General features: G+C 40.8%; 1 protein-coding gene across 1 annotated transcript in view; it reads left to right on the plus strand.

Moving 5' to 3' along the window:
- Window positions 1-3,769: 3,769 nt before the first annotated feature.
- Window positions 3,770-26,427, plus strand: part of MEP1A (meprin A subunit alpha) — a 33,617-nt gene continuing 10,959 nt past the window's right edge. The window contains 10 exon segments of the mRNA XM_070586159.1: window positions 3,770-3,859; window positions 3,861-3,917; window positions 3,919-3,949; window positions 4,043-4,081; window positions 8,197-8,237; window positions 8,739-8,814; window positions 15,441-15,558; window positions 18,957-19,132; window positions 23,412-23,633; window positions 24,822-24,971. Coding sequence (XP_070442260.1) covers window positions 3,770-3,859; window positions 3,861-3,917; window positions 3,919-3,949; window positions 4,043-4,081; window positions 8,197-8,237; window positions 8,739-8,814; window positions 15,441-15,558; window positions 18,957-19,132; window positions 23,412-23,633; window positions 24,822-24,971 — 1,000 coding nt within the window.

Genomic DNA, 26,427 nt, shown 5'->3' on the forward strand with positions numbered 1-26,427 from the left:
TCTTCATGTGGGTTTCTCAACTGGTCGGTTTATGAAATACTGTCACTGAGATCAAAGTCAGTCGCTGCATCCGAGACCTTCAAAGAAAACTAGATTTTACTGTATTTCATTCAACATGATCTCTAACCGCCTACTATGCACCAGACACTGGGGCAGATACAGAAAATAAAACATGGAGCTTGCTTAGTGGAGTGCGTAGTCGACCTCGTAGCTGCAAAGCCATAAACTCTTCAACTCTAGGACTTCAGTCTCCAGCCTCACTCACTTGACACCCCGGGGCATGAAATGCCTAGGATTGCAAATAACTGGTAACTAATTAACAGTTACAATCAACATCATAAAAGAAAAATCACCAAGGGCAAGTTGTGTCTGCTGAAGACCTATGCTCCCGTCAGCTGGGCGTTCTCTGAGCAAGGAGCACGCTAGGCTCTTGAGTTCTTAGTGCCTGTCCTTTGCAAACAGGCAGTGTGTTTGGATAGAAAGAGCTATAGTTTATTGAGTGCTTCCTGTGTTTCTGCTACCTGCGGTTTACACAGGTTATCCCACTGGATCCTTATATTAGCCCCATGAAGTGGGCACCGCTATCCACTTTACACATGGAAAGCAGAGGCTTAAAACACCACAGGTAGTCGGTGGTAGAAGGATTTAAATTCCTGTCCATGTGACTCCAAACCTGTCTTTATGGCATATTGTTCAGATAAGTATAAGAAGGAAGGGAGGGGGCCGGCCTGGTGGCGCAGCAGTTAAGTGCGCACATTCCGCTTCTCGGTGGCCCGGGTTCGCCAGTACAGATCCTGGGTGCAGACATGGCACCTCTTGGCACACCACGCTGTGGTAGGCGTCCCCTGTATAAAGTAGAGGAAGATGGGCATGGATATTGGCTCAGGGCCAGGCTTCCTCAGCAAAAAGAGGAGGACTGGCAGTAGTTAGCTCAGGGCTAAACTTTCTAAAAAAAAAAAAGAAGGAAGGGAAAGATAAAAACACATCTGGCTGGAGGCGGGGAGGGTGGAGAGAATTAAACAGCCCCACTACTACCTATTTGATCCTAATGCCCGAGATTTAGTAGGGAGCAGTACCAAAATGAGAGCACTGCCCTTTCTTTAAAAAACAAGATAACAGCGTCCTAAACCCTTACTTCCTGGCCTCCAGAATTAACAAATACTCATTTTTGTCATCATTGTTTCAAAATTTGAGAAAAAACTAAACAATACTTTTAAGAAATAAAGGTCTCTTGTGTTTTCCTCCTCTAAGCTTAGAGCTAATTATTCTCATTAAGTTGATGTTCATCATGTCCCTCCCACCCATGTTTTAATCATAAAGATTGTATTTGCTGACCTAAGCCATTTTAGCTGTCGAGCAGGTTCGGTTCTTTCTGGAAAACACTGGTGGCTTCCAGGGGTTAGAGAGGGTGGGGGATGACACTATACTCTCTTTCACAACCTCACTGTCACCGGCTGCGGTAAAATGGAAGTCAGCCATACACCTCCTCTGCCTGTCAGAAGCTGGCCCCCAGCTGTCATGCCTCCTATTTTATAGCTCAGGAAGCCCCACTCTCTGCCTCCAGAAAGGCTTTTCTGACAGGATATGCTCTGCTGATATCAGGACTAGTCCACTTGCCGGGGTAGTATGTCTGAGACGGAGACATGCAGGCTCCAGACCCGGAGGACCGCCCCAAACCCAGGATGCTTATAACTGTGCATGCAAGAGTAGGAGGGGGTGTAAATATATGCAGTACTGTAGAGCGGGTAGAGCCCACAGTGCACATCTCTTCCCAATACTGCATTCAGTGACGTAAATGTTGGTAGTTTGAAATTGACCACGGTGGGAACAATTACCCCCCCAGAAATCAGCAAACACTACAAATAAGGGCTTGTTTTCTAAGGGAGCTGACGGTTAAACATTTATTTGTGCATGAATGAATAGATCCCATAATTTATTTTTTTGTTCTATTATAGACACATTTTTCCAGTTCTTTACTATTACAAAAAAATACTGCAGTGAATATATTATATGGTACTTTGTGTACACATATGTGAATTTCTTTAGGGTGTATATCTAGAAGTGGAATTTCTAGCTTATAAATTATACACATTTCAACATATGAGCATCCAGTTGCTGACCCACCAGCAGTGTACAAGATTTCCTGGTTCCTCATGTTCCTGTCAACACTTGGTATTGTCAGCCCTTGTCATTTATGTCGGTCTGAGCTTGAGGTGGCATTTCAGTGTTATTTGAGCTGAGTTTTCTGATTACTTGTGAGGTTGAAAATGTTTTTGTGTATTTATTGGCCATTTGGATTTTCTTTCTTGTGAATTTTATGTTCATACTTTTAGTCCATTTTTCTCTTAAATCATCTCTCTCTTTTTTCTTATTGATTTGTAAGAATTCCTTTATATACCATGAGTAACGTACTCTTCCTCAATTATATACCGTATCATCTGTGGCTTGTCTTTTAACTATGTCGTTGTCTCTTTTGTCATGAAGAAGTTTAAATTTTGATATGGTCAAATTTATTATGATTTCTGTGGGGTTTTTTTCTTGTTTAAGAAATCTTTTCTGACCTCAAAGTTAAAGGCATTTTCCTATATTTTCTTTTTTAAAATTTAGACTTTCACATTTGCGTCTTTAATCCATCCAGAGTTTATTTTTGTGAATGATGTAAGAATTTAATTTTTTTCCTCCGATGGAAATGCTATCATCCCAACATCATTATTGAAAAGACCAAAGTTTCCCTATTGATTTTTTGGTTTCTCTCCTATAAGATTTTTTGGTTCCTCTTCCCCATATATGCTTGCATCTATTTTGATATTCTCTATTGCATTCTCTAGACCCATTGTGCTGTTTGGGGTTTTTTTTGGCAATATCATACTCTCTACCATAACTGTATAAAAATTAATGATATTCTGCTGGGGCACTTCCTTTCTTCTTGTTCTTCCTTTTAAGAATTTTCTCACCTATTTTTGGAGGTTTACTCTTTCATGTGAATTTCAGAATGAATTTGTCAAGTTTGTCAAGTTCCGCAAAAACCTTGTTAAGATTTTTATTGGAATAACGTTGAATTTATAGACTAACATTAAAGTAAGGGCCATCTTTATTATATTGAATCTTCCCATCCACGAATATTTCACAAATATAAATATATACGTATATGTGTGTATATAGATAGATCTTTTTTACGTCCTTCAATAATTGCTCTGAAATATTTCCATAAAACTAATTCATTTTTTATTAAAGTATTTTATGATCACTTTATAGATTATTTTTATTTCTATTGTGAAAACAGATCTTTTATCTGTTATATTATGTGAACAATTATTGCTGGTGTATAGGAATGTTATTGATTCTTATATGCACATCTCAGTATTAACTTTTTCAAACTTTTCCCTGGTCTCTGGAACTTGACCTTTTATGTTAAACTTAGTATCTGCCCTCAAAAATGTCAATGACTTCTTTTTTTTGATGAGGAAAATTTGCTCTGAGCTAACATCTGTGTCAATCTTCCTCTGTCTTGTATGTGGGTTGTTGCCACAGCATGTCTTGAAGGATGGTGTATGTCCACGCCTGGGAGCAAACCCTGGCCGCCAAAGCAGAGCGTGCCAGACTTAACCACTACGCCACAGGGCCGGCCTGCCTCAATGACATTCTGACTACTTTTTTTTTTAAAACTACAGTATACATGGAAGGGTCAAAGTTTCTAATATGCCAGTAGGGCAAGGTTCAAATATGTTTGTTACAAGGTGTCTTTGCTAATATCCATTCACTCGCAACAATGGTTTGGAGTAGATCTATTTGCCTTCTCTCCTTCATCTTGCTTTTTGCCCACATAGCAGCTGTTTCGGTAAGAAGAGTTCTGCTCTTTGGGGTATGTAGAAATATTAATTCTGGTATGCATTATCCATTTTCTGTCTATCTATTTCCTTTCAGATTAGGCGTCCTTCTGAAGAAAATGGTAAGAACCAATTGATTGCATCGAGAATGCTTCTGAACTTTTTTTCTTTTGTTCAGCAAGACTGGTAACAATTTTTTTTCCTCCCTTTAATAGATTTTGGTGAACAGAAGGATATTTCAGAAATCAATTTAGGTGGGTTCAATTTCTGCATTATTAATGCCTTGAAATAATTTTAAGTCCTGTGATAGAATTTTAAGTCCTGTGAAAAACTTTTAGCTTCGTAATATGGTATTGGGTAAATTTGGGGGAGAAATATTTATTGGTGCTTCATTAGAATTTGCAGAGTTCTTGAAAAATGGAAGTGTGGAAAGAGAATGATGGTTAGACCAAAGTTTCTAGGAGAGCTAGTCAGTGCTCAATGGATCTGAAAATACATAAGGTACTTGTTTGTAAAAATTTCATTTTTTCAGTTTCCATTTTGAAAAGAAAAGGAAAGAAAAATGGATGATTATTCTGCTTGTTTAAGAAAAATATAAGGAATATGCCTTTGGTTGTATTTAGTGGGGAACCTCCCCCACCCCCAGCCCCTCTACTGGCCCATTGTATTGCCTAACAACTGTTTGTCGGAATTTAGAGAAGAATGTAGAGATGATTCCATTTCGACATTTGTCTGCAAACACATTTCTTGAAGAAATCGTGATTGAGAGGAGAGAAAAGCTTAGTTATCATCTCTCTTTTTCCTCTCTTGTCCTGCTTCTAAAATGAAGGAGAAACCTTTGTATTCTGGGTGTCTTTGGCTAGAATTGGTGGGAAACAGAAGTATTCATGATCATAAACACCTTGTAATTTAAAAAAGCTTTCGTATCAATTGCATATTTATTTGTCAAATCCTGCAGTGGAGTAAGTGCCGTTTCCTTTTGAGGGAAGGAACTGGAGGCTTCTTTTAATGAAGGTGACTCACCCAAGATCACAGACGGCAGTGATGGGGCTCACCTCCAGCTCTCCTGACTCAGCTCAGCAGCTCAGTGCTATTTGAAGACTACAAAACTGTAAAACCCTGTGCTCAGGGTTAAATTCCTCCGGCTTTGTCCCATTTACGGGAAAGGCAGGCTAGTTGATATTCAATCGGAAGAGCTTGTGGATGGCTACATGGGCAGGGTAGATATGGTTTAAGTAAGATAAATGGGTGACTTCGGAGCCAGGCATCAAATTCTCTCTCTCTCCAGCCTGGCAGTCAAGGTGTATGTAATTCGGAGGATCGGTCATATTTTAAAGGTCCTGAGGGAGGAAAGCCTTGATGTCAGATCAGCGCTTCTCGAACTTCAGCATCAGAATCTCCTGGAGGGCTTGCTAAACACTGACTAGATTCAATTATTTCTCATGGAGTAGGGCTGGGATTAGGATTGGAGTTTTCCTAATCTCGTCCTTATTTATTTAATAAAAGTTAAATATTTTACCTTAGAGCCATCTGACCCTTCAGCTCCGCCCACCTCTGAACTGCGACTCTAATGAAAAAAAGTACCATGTGGATTCCTTCTCTTTTGGGGTTCTTGCAGCCAAGCTACCAGGATTGTTTGGGTTAGACACACAGTGAGATTCTAACTCACAAATTGGTTGGGAAAACCAAGTAGACAGAGTTGTCACCTTTTTCTATCTTCTCTCTGTGCCTCACAGTGCTGATTTAACCTTTCTGCCCCAGACCTGCTTCTGTCCGTCTTTTCCACTTCAGCAAATGCTGTTCCCTCCTTCTAACTTTTTAGGCTCAGAACCTCAGAGCTGCCCCTGACACTTGTCTTTGTCTCACATTTTATACATAATCAGTCGGCAAATGCGATTAGATCTACCATCAAATTATATACAAGTTGTGACTTTTAAGCACTTTCTTTTCTCCTCCCCTGGTCCGCACCACCTCGTCTCTGGCCTGTCTCTACAGTGGCCTTAAGAGTGCTCCTCCCTTCCTGCCCTCACCCCGTACACGCTATTCTTCACAAAGTAGACCCAGTGCTCCTTTTAATGTCATACAGACCGTGTCACTTCTCTGATCCATTCTTCCAGTGACTTCTCATCCATCACAAAATAAAGGCCCTAGAATCCCCATTCTCAAAGTGCGGTCCACAGGCCAACATCACATGTGCCACCCAAGAACTGTCTTGGCAATGCCCCATCTTAGGTCCCATCTAGACCTGCAGCATCAGCATCTCCACTTTGACAGACCCCAGATGATTCCGAGCATATTAAAGTTTGAGATGCTCTGACCCCAGCCACCTCTCTGACCCATTTTTTACTACTCAACCCCTTACTTTCTCAAGCCCTCCAGCCACTCTGACTTCATGGCTATTTCTCTAAAAAAGTGGTTCTCAGTGTGTGGTCCCCCAAGCAGCAGCGGCAGCATCACCAGGGACCTTGTTAGAAATGAAAATTCTCAGGCCCAACCCTAGACTTACTGACTCAGAAACCTGGGGGTGGGGCCCAGCAATCTGTTGAACAAGCCCTCCAGGGGGCTCTGAGGCTAGAGTCTGGGAAGCACTGCTCTAGGACGTCAAGGCTTTCCTGCCCCAGGACATTTCACTGGCTGTTGCCTCAGCCTTCAATTCTCTTCCTTCGTTCTCACTCTATCAGAGGTCTGCTTAAATGCCACCTCCTCAGGGAAGCCTTCCCTGACTACCCTTTAAAAAATATCAACCCTCCCACACTTCAGCACTCTTTTCCCTCTTACCTTGTTTTATGTTTTTTTTAAATTTCACTTTTCATGATCTGCCATACTCTACGTTTGTTTATTTGTTTGTTTCTCCTCCCACCCCAGTCGAGAATGTCATCTCCCTGAGGGTTTTGTTTTATTCTCTGCTATATCTCCACCATCTAGAACAATGCTTAGGACACACGAGGCATTTAATAAGTATGCGCTCTGTGAACAAATGGGTAGTAAATAGAGTGAGGCTTGCTCTCAATGGATTTACGCTTCTTTGTGAAGGGTTCCTCCTGCCACACTATCTCACCACCTGTGATCGCATTCATAGTGACCAACCACTGGGGCCAAAGTCTGAGTGGGCTTGTCCATATGGCTATGGAAGAGCCCTCCCCTCACTCCCCATCTCTAATCCAGGCTAGGTGTCAGGAAATGCATCCTTTTGCTCATGACAAGCCTAGGCAAGACTGTGGATGGACCAGCACATAGTACTTTGGCAGAAAAGGCAATTCAGAACCTGGGCCCTAGTGCCAGTGGTGCAGTGGTGTCTTTGCTTTTTGCTGTAGTTTAGTTGTGCTGTTACCTGAGGATTGGTTAGGGTTATGGAAGTTCAGCAAATCTAGGAAATGTGTGCTTGGGGAAGAGGGTGATACAGGGACGGCCTTAGTCAGTCACTGGCAAGTGAAACCATGATGCCTCCTAATACCTGACACCTCCATGGTGTCATTGACAGACTACACCTGGCTCCCGAGTGGGCCATAGGCTTTGCCAATGGGGCCTCGGGTACCATGTGAGGCTCTCGTGATTATTCTCTAGCTTGACTTCCCAGCTGGGAGTCAGGGGCTGTCTTCAGAACAAGGTCCAATCCAATGACCCTGTCTGAAGCCGTTTGTGTTTTATGGGGGAAGCTGCTTATCACAGGAAGTTTGTGATAAGGAGTGACATTCTTTCAATGCTCTTAAAGTTTTCCAGCAAGGAGCCTCCCTTTTAAGGACCTTATTTTCAGAAATGGTGTGAGACCAGAATTAAGGAATATGATCCCGGAGAAAGCATATTCTGTGAAGCTCCTGACAGTAGATGTTTGGAGACCCAGTTTTGAATGGAACTGTCCATGTTTGCCTGGTCTTCTTTATTACAAAGGTGGCATCTTGAGCTTGGATTTGGAGGGAACCGTTGTTTTCCATGGGAAAGAGCAAAATCAACCCATTTACTTAGGGTCAGGAGGCAGGATGGTGCAATGGCAGAAAGGGCTCTGGATGGAAGGTCGGGAGTTCTAATGCTCCTCCTGCCACTGACCTCCTAGTACATCACTTCCTGTCTCAGGACTCCGTTTCATCCCCTGAAGGATGAGAGTTCTGAAGTCAATGATCAGTAAGATCCCTTCTAACTCATCACTTAATTCTAAGAGAATTGGACAAGGTTTCTTGTTCCAAAAACGAAAACAGAGGCTGTGACAATATAGGATATCTATTGGCTATTTACATTCACTCAATTAGAGGGAATGTTTGCATTGTTTCAAAATGAGTTTCACTGCATAAAGATTAACAATGAAAGATTCTCATGGAAAAGATTAATTTTATTATGACACATGCCTTTTTTGTTTTTAAAAATCCATGTCTAGCTGCGGGCTTGGACCTCTTTCAAGGGGACATCCTCTTGCGGGTGAGTACCTGCCAATGACACAACAGCGTCCCTCAGGACTGGATGTGTCATAGGATTGAGAGTTTCTGCTCTGTGTCCTGCCCTGAGATGGGTGCTGTGAAGGAGATGAAGAATCTAATCTATAATCTGTACACACAAGAACTTCCACTGTGGTTGGTGATGACAAAAACAGATGAAAAAATTAGAAAGAGTGCAGAAGAGTCTATAATTAGTACTTTGCTTGTCCACGCAATGTTCCTAAGACGTGAAGAATGAGAGAGAAGGAAGTGCACCAATATGTTTAAAGCGGCTATCTCAGTCTCCTTTATTTTGTTCTTAATTTCTCCCAGGTTCCCAAATTGCCTATAATGAACTTTTATCACTTTTATAATCAAAAGACAAATGCCACTAAATTGCTTGAATTGTGTGACAGATTGTTTGTGGTGTGAGAGTTTGGTGGGAGGAGGCCGGGGAGGCCTTGAGGACCAGCCTTCCTGGTCATGTTTGCCTTTGTCTCTACAGAACTCCAGAAACGCCCTGAGAGAGCCCAACGCCAGATGGAAGTTCCCCATTCCTTACATTCTGGCTGACAATCTGGGTAATAGCAACTGTCTTAATTAGGAGCTTGGGGTTTAAATCTCCTCCCTCCTCCTTCCTCCTGTTCGTCAGCTTCAGATGGAGAGTAATCACCAGCATATAAGAGGGTTTCCAAGTCCCGATGATTCTTTATCTCCCGGAGTGAAAGGCATGACATTACATCAAAACCAGTGCTGCCTAACCAGTCTGAGACACAGTACCAAACAATAATTTTAAAAACCCAGTACACATTACCATGTTAATAAGACCAGGAGCAACATCAAGAACAAAAACACAATGAAGTATAATTTGACATCATAGCAGGAAAAATTTGCACTTTAAATAATAGTTGGTTTAGGTCAATCTAAGTATGGTCTGAGGATACTATTTTTAGCGTATTGATTTCTTCGGGTTTTTTTTACAACTATGCCACCCTTTTGAGAAATAGAAACGTGTGTATTTCACGTGTTCATAGTCTTTGTTCCTCAGTATTAATAATTTATCTTCTTTTCTCTCTCTTAAGATAAAGGACTGAATAAATTATATTTTACCCTTTGTGGAAACAATACTTGGTGGAAATAAATAAGTGTTAGCAGCCACGTGCAGACGCTGGCTGACCTCAAGCAGCTGACTGATAGCTGAGCAGGCACGAGGATACAACACCTGCGAGCCCAGCCTGTGTGGAGAGAGCAGAGGAGAGAGGGGCGGGGAAGCCAGGACAAGGTTGCACAGTCTTAGTGGGCTGCTAGGCTGCTCCCCCTCTCAGGAGACGTAGATTATGTCTCAGTATTTTCCGTCACCCTTATCAGCGCTGCCTCCAATCCCTTCTGGAGAAGAGCTAGGTACAAACCAATGCTGTTGTTCTCAGTTATTTTATGGAAAATTGAGCTGAGTTGTCTTTCCCAGTGTTTGCCAGGATACTTGCAAATTCATGGTGTACTCGTATTTATTGCCACCTGATTTAAGAAAGGTCAGCTTTGAAAGGGTTTTTTTTCCCATGACAGTTGTCTTCCTGTTTGTCACACCCGTGCTACGCCCCTCCCATCAAGACACCTGATATTTTGTTTACCCTTCACCGCACCTCTGGGAGGCGGACGTTAGTGCTTCTCAGACTGTAAGGGGCATAAAGGTCCCCCAGGATTGTGTTAAAATGCAGAGGAGGTCAGGGGCAGGGCCTGAAATTCCGAGAGTCTAACAGGCCCCCAGGGAATGTTGATGCTGTTAGTCTGCTGGCCATACTTTGAGTAGTAAGGTCTCCTGAGCTGCAATGTAGGCGACAGATCAATGGAGAGCAAACTGAAAACAAGTGGCCTGAAATAAGACGGCAGCACAAGCATTTGGTGGTAGCTCTCAAGCAGCACCACGTGAGAATCACCTGTAGGGTTAAAAACGGTTCAGATGCCTGGACCCATGGCATTGAGAAAAGTAAATGTACTAATTACAGTTCAATATTTGTATAGAGTTCCTTTATTAAAGTTAAATTTACATGGAGTGAAATGCACAAATCAGCGTACAAGTCAATGACTTTTGATAAATGCATAAAGTATGTAACCCACACTTCCATCACTCCGGAAAGTGCCCATGGGTCTGCTTCCAGCCAACCCCCATCCCACTCCCCAAGACACAACTGCCATTTTAACTTGTTCCCCTGTAGATTAGTTTTACCTGGTGTACAACTGATTTACACATACATGGAATCACATAGCATGTCCTCTTTTGTATCTGCCTTCTTTTGCTTAACATGTTTTTGAAGTTTTTCCATATCATTGTGGATCAGTAGTTAATGTTTTTTACTACTCAGTGATATTCCTTTGTGTGAATATATTGCAACTTGTTTATCCATTTTTCTGTTGATGGACACTGGGTTGTTTCAAGTTCGCAGCTGTTGTGAAGAAAGCCACTGCAATCCTTCTTGTTCAAGTCTGTGTGGATAGATTTTTTTTTTTATTTATCTTGAGTAAATGTCCAGGAATAGAATTGCTTGATCATAAAATGTGTATTTACTTTTTAGGAAAATGCCAAATAATTTCCCGAAGTGGCTGTGCCACTTTTCATTCTCACTAACAATGTATCAGTGTCCCATTTGCTCTACATCCTCTCTTACATGGGTGGTGTTAGTTTTTTGTGTTTTTTTTTTTTGGTGAGGAGGATTGGCTTTTTGCTTGAGGAAGATTGTCCCTGAACTGAGGTCTCTACCAATCTTCCTCTATTTTGTATGTGGGACACCGCCCAGCACAGATTGATGAGCAGTGTGTAGGTCTGTGCCTGGGATCCGAACTGGCAAACCCTGGGCCACTGAATCAGAGTGCATGAAGTTAACCACTACACCACCCGGCCAGCCTCTGTTTATGGTTCGTTTTTAAGTAAAATGTAGATAGAGTAAAATGCATGAGTTTTACAAGTACCATTCAATGAGTTTTAAAATATTTATACACCTCTATAATTTATATATTACATTTATACAGTGTAAAAATATTTATACGTCTGTCAAGATATGTAGCACTGTTATCATCCCAGGAAGTTCTCTGTTCTCCTTCATAGTTATGCTCACCCTTCGAGAAACAACTACTCTTCTCTTTGTTGTTGTTGTGTTAATCATGGATGAGTTTTGCCTGTTCTAGAATTTCATACAAATGGAAGCTCTTTTGATTAAGGCTTCTTTTACTCAGTAAAATGTTGAGATATTCATCACAGTTGTCATGTGTGTCAATACTTGGTTCTTTTCTGTCTCTGAGTGGCATTCCATTGTATGAATTCAGGACATCACAGCTTGCTCTCCATCCTCGTGGGGTTGGACCCCTGGGTTGATTCCATGTTTTGGCCATTACAAATAATGCTACTATGAACACTCTTGTGCAAATCTTTTTTTAATATTCGTGTGTGCCTTCATATTCGTGTGTCTGGTGTAAATACCTGAGTGAAATTGCTGGGTTTTCACATAGATGTAGGTTTACTGTTGGACCTCTTTCAGACTGCTTGTACCCTTTTACACTCCCACAAACAATGAATGAGAGTTCCTTTACTCCACATCCTTGCCAACATTTGGTGTCATTCTTTTTAATTTTAGCCATTCTGGTGGACCTGTAGTGGTATTTTATTGTGGCTTTCATTTGCATTTCCATGTTGACTAATGATGCTGACTCTTTTTCATTTTTAATTGGTCCTTTGTGTATCTTCTCTTGTGAAGTATTTGTTTAAATAGTTTACTCATTTTAAAAATCAAGTCATTTGTGTATTTATTATTGAGTTGTAAGAGTTCTTTACATATTCTGGATATAAGTCTTTTTTTGGATATGTATTTTGCAAATATTTTGCCCCAATTACATTGTCTCTGGTTTCTGGTGTTTTCTAACAAGAGATTAGCTATCTTTAATATTGTTGTTCCCCTGTATGTCATGTGTCTGTTTTTCTCCGCCTGCTCTCAATATTTTCTCTTTCTCTTTGTTTTTTTAATATTTTGACTTTGATATGCCTGTTAATTTTCTTTATATTTATCCTGCCTGAGTTCACCAAGCTTCTTAGACCTTACAGTGACTTTTTTAAGTAACTAAATCTGAGAAATCTTAGGCCATTATTTCCTCAAATATTTTTTCTGTGCCTCTCCTGTCCCTCAGAGTCTAATTGCACAGCTGTCAGACTGCTTGGTATTTTTTCCATTGGTCACTAAAGCTCTCTTCATTTCTCTCAATATTTTTCTCTCTGACTCTTTTACCATCTCTAGTCTGTTATTAAACTCATCCAGTGAATTTTTGATTTTGGATATAATACTGATAGAATTTTCTTTTAGTTCTTTTATATAATTTCCATTTTTCTGCAGAGATTCTTTGACTGTTCGTCTTTTTTTCTTTAAATCCTTGAACAAATGTATAACGCTTTAAAATCCTTGTCAGCTATTTATGACACGTGGGTCATCTTCGGGTCTGTTTCTCTTTCTATTGTCTGCTTTTGATGTTGTTTATGGATCACACTTTTCTGTTTCTTCACAGATTCAGTAATTTTCGGCTATATATTAGTCATCGTAGATATCACATTGTAGACACTCTGCATTCTGTTTTTCTCTGAATAGTGTTAACTTTTGTCAGAGCAGTTAAATTACTGTCTGGTCCTCCTGGATTTATAAAGGGTTTGTTTTGATTTTGTCCTTAGTTCAAAGAAAATCCATTTGTGCTGGGACATAGTCTTTACTTTTAAGACATGGCTTCTCTGGATTTCAATAAGACACCCAAGAATTTTCCCAGCCCTTCTAATTGACATGACTCCAGCTTCAAATTCTCTCCACGACGGTGGGCAGCAGCTGAGACATCTCTTCAATTTAATCGGCCTTCCCCCCACTACTTTCCACTAAGTTCCTTGGAGTCTTCTCCCATTCAGGCAATGTTCATGAGTCAGACAAAAGATTGGAGAGGTGTTTATACACAGATTTTGGAACCACTAGCCCTCGCCTCCCTAGTCATTCGTAGCTCTCTCCTTTCCAGGTTTCCTCCCTTGATTTTCAGCCATTCAGGCAGTCCCAAACTCTTCCCTCTGATATGCCAAGCAAATACACCTGTAGGTTTATGCTTGAGTTCTCTCTTCCTTGTGCTGAAAGGATTGGGGAATGCCCTCATGCAAAAAGCTGTATAGATGTGAATCTTAACCAATGAAATTTCCTTCTGTCAAGAATAAACACTCCTCCAGTTTCTCCCTGTTTTAGGCATTCAAAGAGTTTATTTTCTTGATTTTTCCCAAAGTTGATAAATGTTATCTGTGGGGGGATTAGTCAGATTCAAGGTCCTCTGCTATTATCAGAATCAAAAACTCTCTCAAGGGACTCTTAAACTGAGTAGAGTTAGCCTTCCTGTGCTCGTCCTCCAACATGTAGAGTCATCGGTGTCTGAAGTTAACTCTTCTCATGTTATTTGATCCAGGGTGAAAGAGGGCTAGTGGTTTTCCAAACTAACATGATTGTTCGAGATAGAGCTATGTAACACTTAACTATGTCAGGGCAGAGTAAAGAACTAGGACCTAGGAATACAGTGAGGCAAAAGATAGGCTCCTTCCTCTTAAAGAGCCAGCAGCGTCCTAAGTGGAGCAGATCACCTGTGTAAAGACAGCGCACAAAACATCAAGCGTGGCTTCCCGAGGTTGGCTTCATGGTGAATAAGGAGGCTTCAAGTGGGCTTCTTTTCCGTTTTTTTTTTTTTTTTTTCCATTTGAATGATGTTGGAAGAGTTTCTACAAAATTGTTACAGAGTTGCTTAGTTCCCTCTTTACGAGTTATTCAGGTGTGGGGAGGGCAGAAGAGATGTGATTCTAAAATTAACCACTTTTGGAACTCCCACCATTTGGCTTGAGGATAGCAAAAGCAACCGAATCTTATAGACAGTTAGACTTTAGTATAATCAAACTTTTTTTTCTTACGCTTTTGTGATGACCAAGCTGTCTTGTGTATATACCTTCTATTACAGATATCACTAAATAAGAATAGGTAAAAGTCCATGAAAATCCCTTAGTAAGTTTATTGGACTACTTACTGTTGTTATCTCTGCTGTTTCCACAATTAACTTACGGATTATTCCAATGACTATTTCTTTAGTGACCTTGCTATGATCTTACGACATCTGAACTGTGGAATCTCCAACTTGGTAGTTTATCAAATGAAATAAGGGCCAGGAAAATATGAGATAAGGACTCGTAAATTCTTGGTAAACTCCCAAGAATTGTAAACTCTTTGAGAGATTGCACAAAATCAAATGTGCCAGAAATGTAATTTAATTTTGTGTAACTTAGCTTGATTTTTAACTTAGAGACCTACCTTCGATGAGTCGACGGAAGAAAAAAATAGGCACACACGCAAAGTAAAACATACTCTCTGTTCCTCTGGAGTACCTTTCTTCTGCACCCATCCTTGTCTTACGCAACACCGAGGTGTGTGCACGTTAGGTGAAAGAAAAGACATTTGATCTTTGGTCATTGGTCCACACAGGTTGCGAGAAGGCATCTGTTATTCTTGCCCCTTCAAGTCCATTAGGCTTCTGCTGCTTTGGTTCCAAACTTGGGTTACAGAAGTCTATTCTAAGGCTGTCTGTCTAGCTTTGCCATCTCCCCAGGGGTCTTGTAGGGAAGCAGGGTTAAATACCATATGGACTTATGCTTTCAGAACCCACAAACCTCTCTAAGCTCTGCTCTCTCCCTCCGGCAAGAGGGGATGCCTTTTTAGACTGGGGTAAAGGAACGCCATTTGCATCGCTGCTCTCCAAGGTACTTCATCAGTTCATCCAGATGACAGAAGTGACTTGCAGTCATTTCTGTCTTCTGCTCTGCCATGCGACTCTCCTGAGGCAATGCGCTGAGAATCCCTGCTTGAATGGGGAAATAGGAAAGGGAGAAAGTGGGAAATTATTTTATGATTTTATTCACCTATACACACACACACACGTCTTCTTATTTTGTTGTTATATTTGCATTATATATTTAAAGTATGCACTTAATGTTTATATCCACAACTAATTTTTCAGTTTTAGTTTTCAAGGAATCTATTTACTACCGAAAAAATCTATAATGGGCCTCTGTGGGTTTTATGTCATGGCATGATTTTCTCTAAACTATGTTATGTATATTATCCAAGACATAAAGAATGCTCGTTGATATTTTTGCTGATTTCTGCAGACCTGAATGCCAAAGGAGCCATTCTCTATGCCTTTGAAATGTTCCGCCTTAAGTCCTGTGTGGATTTCAAGCCCTATGAAGGAGAGAGCTCATATATCATCTTTCAGCAGTTTAGCGGGTAAGTATGAACTTTTACAGAGTGTGAAAGTCATGCATCCTTTGGTTTATAAAAAGTGACACATCTCTTTCAACAGCTAAAAGAAGAAATTGGAAAGAAACTGAAAGCAAAATCAAATCTTTCACTGTGGATTTTTAAATTACATAACATTTTTAATGTATTATGTAGAGAATGAGTTGTTTGGATAACTCTGGGCCTCAGGGAGATTTATCCCAAGTCTTTTTCTAGGCTTAGGTCATATTTTAAATTATGGCGCCTTTTTAAAGTCAGGTTTATTAAAGTATAAATTATCCTGTTTTTAATGGTACCATTTTAAATTATGGTACTTGGTTGGCTGGACCTCTTTAAAAATTTCTGGATGTAAATTTGCTCTTCATAGTTATTTATTTCTAAGAAGAAATAAATGGTGTATCAAGGAAGAAGCCCTTTTTCCAGTGGGGTTTATGTCAACTAACCTGGGCTGATAAGGTTGGAAAGTGAAGCTACCGTCTTCCCTGACTCTGTGTCTTCAAGCTGCTCCGGGAGTTTCCTCACACTGTAGTTCCCATCACTGCCTCTAGGTGTCGCCTGGATTTGGGGGTTTAGCTCCCACGGTGGGGTTTTTGCAAATCATGGATGGATAACAGATGCCGAAGGAAGTTAGCATATGACTCAGGCTCTTAAGAAGAAGTATGCGGCAATTAGCACTAAAAAAAAGTAAAATTCTGATGGCTACTTAGATACAAGTTAAGTACCTTGCTTACCTTAGTTGTTTTCTTAGCTTGTGTTTTTATTAAAAAAGAAATTTATGAATACCTACTAGTGTGAGGTGAAGCATCAGGGGGAGCCAACCTGGGTGTTAGAGAGATGAAGAAGGGAGAGGACATAGTGGCAGCAGAGAGGAAAGGACAAATGGGGGGTGGGAAGAGAGTGAGAGCAGGGGAAAAGGGGGGAGGAAGAAGAAGAGAGAAAGGGAAGAAGAAAAAGGAGAGAAGACAGCAAACATGAATGGAAATCTGGCTTACTTGGAGAATCCGTTAAGTTTGGAAAGTCTGAAGCTTTGCATGTGAGGTGCAGAACGGTGAGAATGAGCCAGCATGATAAACAGGAGCCTGGCAATAGAGAGCCATGCGTAAGAGAAGCTACTGTTTTGTGCAAGATTCATTATATGTTCAGGTTTCCATTTTAGAAAGATTACTCTAGCAATAGTGAATAAAGAACTGAAGTTGAGGCAGGAGACCAATTAAAGGACGTTCTAGTCCTCCAGGAGAGAAATGAAAGGGACCTACCCTGAAGAAGAGGCAGTTGAAATAAAGAAGAGGGAATGCATTTGAGAAATTTGTAAGGAGGCGGTCTTATCGGAACCTGGTGATTAGTTGATGTGAGGGATTAGAAAGAGAGAGGAATCCGGGATGTCTCGAAGATTTTTGATTTGGAGGACTGGTGAGTGGTAACTTCCTTCACCCAGTTTGGGAATATTGCTGGAGGAACCACTTTTGGGTTAGAACAGTGAATTTGTTCCTAGACATGTGGTTTATTGTTTGAGGTTCTTGTCGGCCGCATAAATGGAGGTAACCAATAATATTTGGATAGTTTCTTCTTATGTGAAGAAAAAAGCATGTAAAGTATACCTCAGGCCTTGCCAAGAACACAGATTTTGGAGGTCCTCTGCTTTTGACTTCTTCATACTGTCCTTTGGCGACCTCCGAGCTTCCAGAAAGTCCCAAAACCTCTAATTATTTATTGAAAATTTCAGGAAAAATATTCATTTTCTTAACACTTTTATTTCCATTCTTTAACTACGCCCCCTTTTTTTTTGCACAAACAGAGACAATTTGTTTCTCTCAAAAATAAAACAAAGTCAATCTGCTCACTTTACAAAAGTTCTCCCTTTTCCAGTAAAATTCTCTTGGTTTCTTTTCAGTTTGTAACTCAGTCTCCAGGTACCCGAGGAAAGGGTGGGCCAGCTGTGAGGGACATTCTCTGTAAAACTGAATCTGGGGGACTCATATTGCCTTGGCAGGGAGGTGTCTCTGTTACATTTAAGTTTGGGGAGGGGAGAAGGAAGAAGAAGTTCTAGGGAGGGGACTGGACCAGAATACCCCAGACCCTTCAGGGCCCTGGTCCCCGAAGCTGGAGGTGAGCTGAGCTCTTTCAGGAAGACAAGGTGGAAGATTCACAGAGTGGCACAGTTATGGTATTTTTTGCAACTTACACCTTTTTGTTGGGGAGGGATGTTAAAAAAAAACGATAAATAATAAATGCTCCCTCTGGATTATGAATATTTTGCAGAGTAAACTCTGGTTTGGTAATAAAATGCTACTGTCAGAGAGGCAGGAGTTCACCGTGATGTCTGCACAACTCAGCAAATTTACTAAAGATTGTTGAGTTGTATACTTAAAATTGATGAATGTTATGATATGTAAATTATATCTTAATAAAGTTGTTAGCAAATAATTAAGATTTATCTTTGAGTAGAAATCAAATCCATTAGCATGTGATGTTAGCAATCTCGAGAAACAATGGTAGATAAGACAACGCGATTTTTACCAAGGAACTTGCAATCCCTTGGTCGCATTTCAAACTAACAGCAAATCGCTCATCCTGCGGAGCATGGGTTAGAGTATCGATGCTTATTCCACAACTTAAAGCAGGTAAGGGGACAATCTGCAGAAACCTTCAGGTTTGCTAATAGAGGTGGAAAACTGAATTTATGAGAAAAGACAAAAATAATTGGGGAAAAGAGGGCAAGAGTTTACACCATGAGGAATTCAATCTCTGCCAGCAGTGTCCGAGTCCACTGCTTCCTGAGGGAGGTTATGGGTCCTCCTGGCCTGGAGCCCTTCAGAAATGAGTTAGGCAGCCTGCTCTGTGCTGTCATCATGCTACAGATCGGCTTACATCAAATAAATGGGCTGGATTAACTTGCTTTTTTAATGATGTTCTTTTTCATGATCCTAAAATGTACACCTGCTCATTAAAGGAAATTTGGAAATTCATTCAGGTATAAAGGAGAAAATTTAAATCAACCACAGCCACCGCTCAGAGAAAACTTAATATTGTAGTATAAAAGCAATAGCGTTATTCTTTGGAATGCCCTATGATTTTGCGAAGGTGAGGAAGAATGCCAATTTTTACATCTTTCACCTGATGTGTTATTAGGATTACTTTGCCTCTGAGTACACGTACCACCTTTATGATGAACCGTCACTTTTAAAGCCTGCATGACATTCCCTCCAGGGAATGTTGCTTATTTACCCAATCCTTTATGTTGAGCCATTTGCTTATGAGAATGCCTATTGATAATTTCTTTTTTAAATCAAATCTAATTCCCTTCAAATTTTGTGTTCTGGAATCCTGTGAATTACAGCCACTTAAGAATTCTGTAGGAGAAAATTTCCCTCTTCTCCTTTCTAAAGGTGCTGGTCTGAGGTTGGCGACCAACACGTGGGACAGAACATTTCCATTGGCCAGGGATGTGGCTATAAAGCCATCATCGAACATGAGATCTTGCATGCTTTGGGATTTTACCATGAGCAGTCAAGGACTGACCGGGATGATTATGTGAACATCTGGTGGGATGAAATTATTTCAGGTGTGTATGAAACCAAGGTGGTTGGGTGGGATTTGCTATTATCTTTATCTGAGACAACCCTGGGATGACCTGGCCATATCTGTGTGTGGATGGGAGCTTCAGCTTCTCCAGTGGGAACACACACTTTGCTGGATGCAATTTGTTGGCTTCTCCTGTGGACTGTACTGATCCGATCATAACCAATCCCAGATAAGAGTCTCAGGGAATGCTGTATGTTGGTTAACTCAATGTGGGAGTTAACTGAAAGTTAATGAGAAGTTTTTACTTTGTTTCAGTGTTTTCGTCGAAAATCTGTCTAAAATGCTGTCTATTTTCCCATCTGAATTAGTAAAGTGCATTAGGTCTCTGAGGATGTCGGGGTCATTTTTCTGGATGTGAAACCCCATCTAGCTGTAGGAGACTGCATGAGGTTTAGTCGACTGTGTGATGACGCTAAAACACACTCAAGAACTTTTTTGGTGCTTTACCAGGTCAATGATAGGTGTTAAAAATAAAACAAAAAAAAACAACAAAAATGAATACTTCTATCTGAAATTGTACCCCTAATTATGTTAATTCTGGCTAGTAGTCTGAATTCTAGTTAATCAAAATGTGCTGGTCTTTTCATTCTCCTTCCTGAGCACCTCTCTTCCTCTGCCCGCAGCCCATGCTACGCAAATGATGACACAGTTTTATTTCACATATTATTATGCAGTAACGTTATTCTAACAATTTCGGCGTTCTTTCATTTTGTTAGACTTCTTTGGACACTGCCATCCTTAATGGTTTGAGACAACTAAGTAGAGTGGCTTTGAGTACGCTAAAACATTATTTATTGAGTAGTTTCCAGTGAGAGAAAAAGTCAATGCTGTGTTTCTGAAGACACCTGAATTTTAATTAGGAATTAGTTGAGGGAGTGGAAAAGCATTATTTTTGGCAGTAATAGATTAATGAAACTTTAATGGATTAAAAATGCCTTAACTATTACCACACATGATTTTCATAAGGCAAGTAACTGCCTGTTTTATTTAGATCCCAATTTCATGTGTGGGTTCACATAGTGCAGGGCATCTCTAACAACTTTATTTTTAGGGACTTGGAAGAACTGGCCATAGTTTAAAATTAAATATGAATGCCCAAAAGACTTCCGCCAGAACTAGCTCATGTTGGAGTGAAGTGGGTGAATGGTTCTCACGTGAGGTGGGGGTGGGGATGGCCAATCGTATCAAAATCACCTGTAAGGTTTCTCAATGTGTGTCTCTCCCAGTACCTCATCTTCTGGTATTTCTATGAATGGGAGTGCTGACGGAAGGAGGGAAACTGTGTGGTTTGTAAAAGCCTAATATGTCAGCAGGACTGGATCCGCACACACACTTCCACCCATCCACCCCTCAACCATGGAGCTAGAGGCCGAGTCATATTCTTTTTTGCCTCCCAGATATGAAATTTACCCAGATATGAAATAACAGATCAAATTTAATGTATTTCTCTCCCGGGGTAATAACTGGGTCTGTGTAGAGAGGTAGGGGAGTGGGAGGTCATAGGTCAAAGACCAAAAGAGTCTCTGTTTGTGAGACTCAAGGCACTATTAGACTTTTTCTGTATTTGTTTAGAGGCCTGAATTTCTTACCTTCCTGCACCTGTACTTGACTCTGCTGAAAATTACACAGGGAAGCAGAAAATATTCACATTTTTAAGTCTTGCAGAGCCTAATGCTTAGTGCTTTTTGGATGGTTTTAGGCCAAATGAAGTTCCCTTTCTCGGAGGGAGCTGACACGTTTGCCAGGGTAGTTTGCAGACTTGCTGAGTCCTGGGTCGAGCATGGGCTACTCAACACGTTTGCTCATCACCTATCTATATTTTCATCAGGTGTAATTCCATATATCTAAATTGCCTGCACTCGCTGGAGAATGGTTCTCAAGTGGGACATCAAATACAATAAAATCATAATCAAGGGCAGTATTATTGCTCAGGGTAATTTATGACTTGTATTGCATCTGATCTTCAGTTGATGGCAATCTTGTTGCTTAACTTACGAACACACTGTACTGGCTATGTAGTTCTCTCCCCAAATCCATCTCCGTTTCTTAAGTTGGAATTGTGTTTTCTGCATCTGTTTCTCTCCACTAAAGAAAAACTCAACTTCTGAAGTCTAGCAGGGGTCTGCAACTCTAGCCCATGGGCCACATCCACTTGGTTTTGTAAATAAAGTGTTACGGGAGCACAGCCGCGTCTCTTTGTTCATGCATTGCCTATGACAGCTTTTGTGCTACGTGGCAGAGTTGAATAGCTGTGACAGAAACCATATGGCTTGCAAAGCCAAAAGTATTCTCTTTCTGACCCTTTACACAACGGGTTTGCCGACAGACCTCTGGTTTACAAGACCGCTCCCTCTTCAAGGCTCTCAGCTGCGAGTTTCCTGAAGGCAGGACCTTGCCTGTCCTGTTCATGGCCAGGGGCCGCCGCCCACCTGGCACAGCTCCCAGTAGAGATTAAGCACAACAAATTAAGCACAAAAATGAATACGTTTTTAAAAATCATTCAAAGCATTAATTTGGTAAAGCACTCTGATAAGAATCCTTGAATAATAAAGAATAAAATAATCTATTCTAACTTGATTCTCTTGAAAGTTAAAGAAAACACATCCAGTGAGTTGAAAGTGCTTTGCTTAAGGTGCCGCCAAGAGTCACCAGGAGACCTCAGACCCAAGCCCTAGTCCTCATACCACCGTGATGCTCTTTATAAATCTGCTCCTCAAATGACATCCTAGGACAAAATGTTCTGGAAGGAGTCGCTTTCCCCCTTCCCTGTTTGGGTCATTTATTTCTTTCAGTCCTGTCCCACCTTTGAAAATGCTTTGATCCCATAGTCTGCATACAATCCCTGTGAGTTGGGAGGATGAAATATGAGTATTTTCGTTTTATAGTTAAAGCAAAGTCTTGCTCAAAGAGGTTCATTGGCTTTTCCAAAAGCATTTGGAGACTCCCTCCCGCACCTGCTGGACCATCCCCCAGGTTGCGCCACGCTTCTTCAGTCCTAAATGTACCTGTATGAAAGCCTTTGGTAGACGATTATATTTTCATCTTTTTAATTTTTATTTTTTTAAATTTTTTTTTTGAGGAAGATTAGCCCTGAGCTAACTACTGCCAATCCTCCTCTTTTTGCTGAGGAAGACTGGCCCTGAGCTAACATCTGTGCCCATCTTCCTCTACTTGATATGTGGGGCACCTACCACAGCATGGCTTTTGCCAAGGGGTTCCATGTCCGCTCCCGGGATCTGAACCGGCTAACCCTGGGCCGCCGAGGAGTGGAACGTGCGCGCTTAACCATTGTGCCACCTGGCCGGTGGCATATTTTCTTCTAATTGATAAAAACAACTGAAGGGGAACTAGAGAAGGAGAAGATCACGAGGACGGAAAGTTATTATTGGAAGAGATATGAACATTCTCATTCAGTTTTCCAACCACTGCTCTAGAAGGAAATTAAAAATCTGTGAACCTCCCATGACTGCAGCTGAAGCAGTCGATGCCTGGTGGCTAGTAGGCGAAAAGAAGAGCCCATCGGTTTCTCATTTCAGCCTTGCACTTTGCAGTACATGTTATCTCACTTGCACTAATCTTGTGAAAATAGTTTCCTTTTCTATTTTGATAGGAAAATAAATTGTTTTCTTCCTATTTTATTCTTCTCTCCATGAGGCTATTTCTGGAACAGAAGGATGTGAGCCTTGATGGACAAGATGCCCCTTTCTTGCCAGCTGCTTACCTTTCCCTCTGCCCCTCAGATTTCCTTTTTCTAACCTGTGGAAGGACTGGCCAGGTACAGAGCCGGCTGAGGTACTTGGCTATTAGCAAGGTGTATCACTCCTGGATATTTTCCTGAATTCAAAAATTCTTGCCAGTTGGAATACCTGCCTCCACTTCGACATTTTACCTTCTCTTTCTGAAAACCGTACACATACACATTCACCCAGAAATTTAATGATCTTTGATTTAAATATATACATATATTAAAAATATATAACATGTATATATTTATATATTAATTATAATATATATTTTTAATATTTATTATAATAATTTTATATGCTATTATATCTTAATTCATTATAATATTAATTGGTGAATAGTAATTAATAATATGCATCAATTTTATACATTATGCTAATTATAAATGTGTTAAATATATAAATATATTTAAATCAAAGATACATTGTCTCCTTGTTTTTTGATCTCTGCTTGAGAATCTGGTCAAAGGGGAAATGCTGTGACTGAACAGGACCTGTGGATTCTCTCCTTGACAGGTTACCAGCACAACTTTAACACCTACGATGACAACTTCATCACAGACCTCAACACACCCTATGATTACGAGTCTGTGATGCACTACGGGCCTTTCTCATTTAACAAGGATGCAAGTGTCCCCACCATCACGGCAAAAATCCCTGAGTTCGACTCCATCATTGGGCAGCGCCTGGATTTCAGTGCCGTCGATTTGGAGAGGCTGAACCGAATGTACAACTGCAGTGAGTGCCCCTGGGGCTGAGGATTGGGTGTACAAGACCCCGCACAGAGTCCTCCAGCCTTGCTGATCTCCTGTGCGCTTCCTTTCCTCTTCGTTCATGTTCTAGTTATGGGAAACTACATAACCTTAGTTTCTCTGTCTCTGGAATAGAAAAAATTATAACACCCACCTCACAGGATGGTTATGAAAATCAAATGTGTGGTTGTGTTTTGTAAAGTGGAAGTATTGGATCAACGTAAGGAGCTGTAATTGTCTCATTTCTGTAGCTTCCTTTGGAAGGACGCATCACCATGTAAAGCTCGAGGTCGGTGATAGACTAGAAAGGTTTTTTTCCATGCAAATTTTTTTATCCAGTTTAGTTTTTCCGAGAGTAACCCAATGCTCTGGGATGGCATGTTTTCTAAGATGACCCCATGTTGGAGGAGGTCGTCAAGAGGATGTGAACAGCAGTTAACCCTTGAGCTAGACCCAGGCGATCTGAGGCTTCTCACCCCTCCCCTGTCCTTAGAATGTACCTTCGCCCGCCATTCCCACAGCTGGAGCCATTTTCAAGGACGCAGCCTTGAGAGAGCAATGTGTTGTTGACAACATCTGGACGGTATATGTGACTGAATCCAGTTAAGACCTCCATATAAAGCCTTAAGATTCTAGTGGGTGGGTGTGGAGAGCTATTCACCATGAGGCTCCCATGAAAAGCCTCATAAGTAAGTTCCCTTGCTTAGGAAACCTGCCACCTACCAATCTGGGGCAGTCTGCCTCTTTCTTCAGTCTCCCCTCCCCTTGTTGGCACCCGGGAAACTCCCGTGGTTGTGAACCAACACCCCACTAGTCTTCAGAGACACATTGTTTAATTCTGTTCAGTACTTATGTGCTGAAGATCCACTAAATACAAGGCCCAGTACACAGGTACCTTGTTCTTGATCTAAAGGGGTTCGTGGTTGGCATTTATATAGCAAAGCATAATTCTTTTCATCATGTGACTCAGTGAGGTAGGTAGGGCTTCATCTGCGTTTGCAAGTCTCAGATCTAATGGATGAGAATAGGATTTGCATTTGAGAAAAAGTCAAGAAAATGAAAGACTCATGATACTATTGTATCTGAGCAATGAGGTTTTACTGGTCTGAGACATTAGGTATTTGAAATGAGATGCCTTAAGTTTTTAACAAGGTGACAAAAATATCATTTGCAGCCACAACTCACACCCTTTTGGACCACTGTGCTTTTGAGAAGACAAACATCTGTGGGATGATTCAGGGTACCAGAGATGATGTTGACTGGCTCCATGAAGACAGCTCTCAGCCTGAACAAGTGGATCACACGTTGGTGGGACAATGCACAGGTTGGTGAAGGTAGAGCGTAAACAGATTGAGTTGGTTCACCAGGTTCAATTAGGAAATGGCTGTCAACATGTTTTGCCTCCCCTGGAATGTTAGTTATCAAATTTGGAAATTTGAACAAGGACAAAGAACATTTCTCATATCTTATTTATTAACTCAGTAAAAAGCATGCAGGTTCTGGGCATGCAAAAGAAAGATGCACTTAAGCAATGACAAAACTGATACAGCGTATGGTTGATAAGACATGACTTTGTAAATAAGGGTAGTGTACCTGAGCAGTGCCCTCCAATAGAACTATAATGAAAGTCACATATGTAATGTAAAATTTTCTAATAGCTATGTAAAAAAGCTATATTTTATTTAAAATATGTGTATAATAAATAAGCTATGTAAAAAAATATATTTTATTTAACCCACTATATCCAAAATATTAACATTTGACATGTAATCAATGTTAAAATTATTAATGAGGTACTCCACAATTTTTTATACTAGTTATTTGAAATCTGGTGCGTATTTTACCCTTCTCCCACATCTGAGTTTGGACAGGCTACAGTTCAAGTGCCCAATAGCCACATTTGTTTTGCAGCCGCCATATTGGATAGCACAGCTTCAGACAGCTCCTATATATGGTTTGTATAGTGAAAAAGCCGTAAAGTCAGACAGACCTGGGTTTGAAATCTGCCTCCACTACTTGCTAATGTGACCACAAGAAATTGTTTTCATTGTTGTTGCTTTTTAAGTCTTTGCTTTTATAACCCTCTCTGACCATCAAGATATTGCTGCTTCACAATGAGGATGGAAGGAGATGGTGCGTACAGAGCTTCCTGCTGCAGACCAGCAGCTTCACTCCTTATTTTTTTCCATCTTCCCTTTCTTGTCAGAGGTTCCTTTTTTTTTAATTTCTATTTTAGCATCCTTTTATTATGTGCCTGTCATTGAAATCATCTCTCCTCTGTTTGGAAGCAGTGGGGTTATAGATTATAATTGCGTTTTAAAGACTGGTCTATTACGAAGTCACTTAGTCCGTGCCTGTGTGAGAGATGGTTAGAGTTCCTTCATAAAAGGAACCCAGTTTGTCACTCAGATGCCAGCCACCAGGGAGAAGAATGTCAGAGGTCATAAAACATTGCCACTGTTCCTCTGGCCTTGGCAAAGTTTGAAAGTCTCTGTCACACAGCAGATTATTAAACACATAATTCCAAGTGTCCAAAGGGTGATCGAGGCCTGAAGTTCTCTCTAAATTTCCATCTTTGCCTCTTGTCCAATCTCTCCTGTGGGATTGCTGCTAGGATAATAGTTTCCAGCTAAACAGAAAGGTGATCTTCATTTGGAAGGAACCAGCTAGAACAATGTTCTAGCAACTTAATAGGAAAGGAAAGAACCACACCCTAGAAGAAATATCTAGAAAAGCTTTGTCAGGTTAACTTGACCAGCCATTATGCTTCTTCCACAGGA

This window comes from Equus przewalskii, chromosome 19 (genome assembly GCF_037783145.1).
Source record: "Equus przewalskii isolate Varuska chromosome 19, EquPr2, whole genome shotgun sequence".
NCBI lineage: Eukaryota > Metazoa > Chordata > Mammalia > Perissodactyla > Equidae > Equus > Equus przewalskii.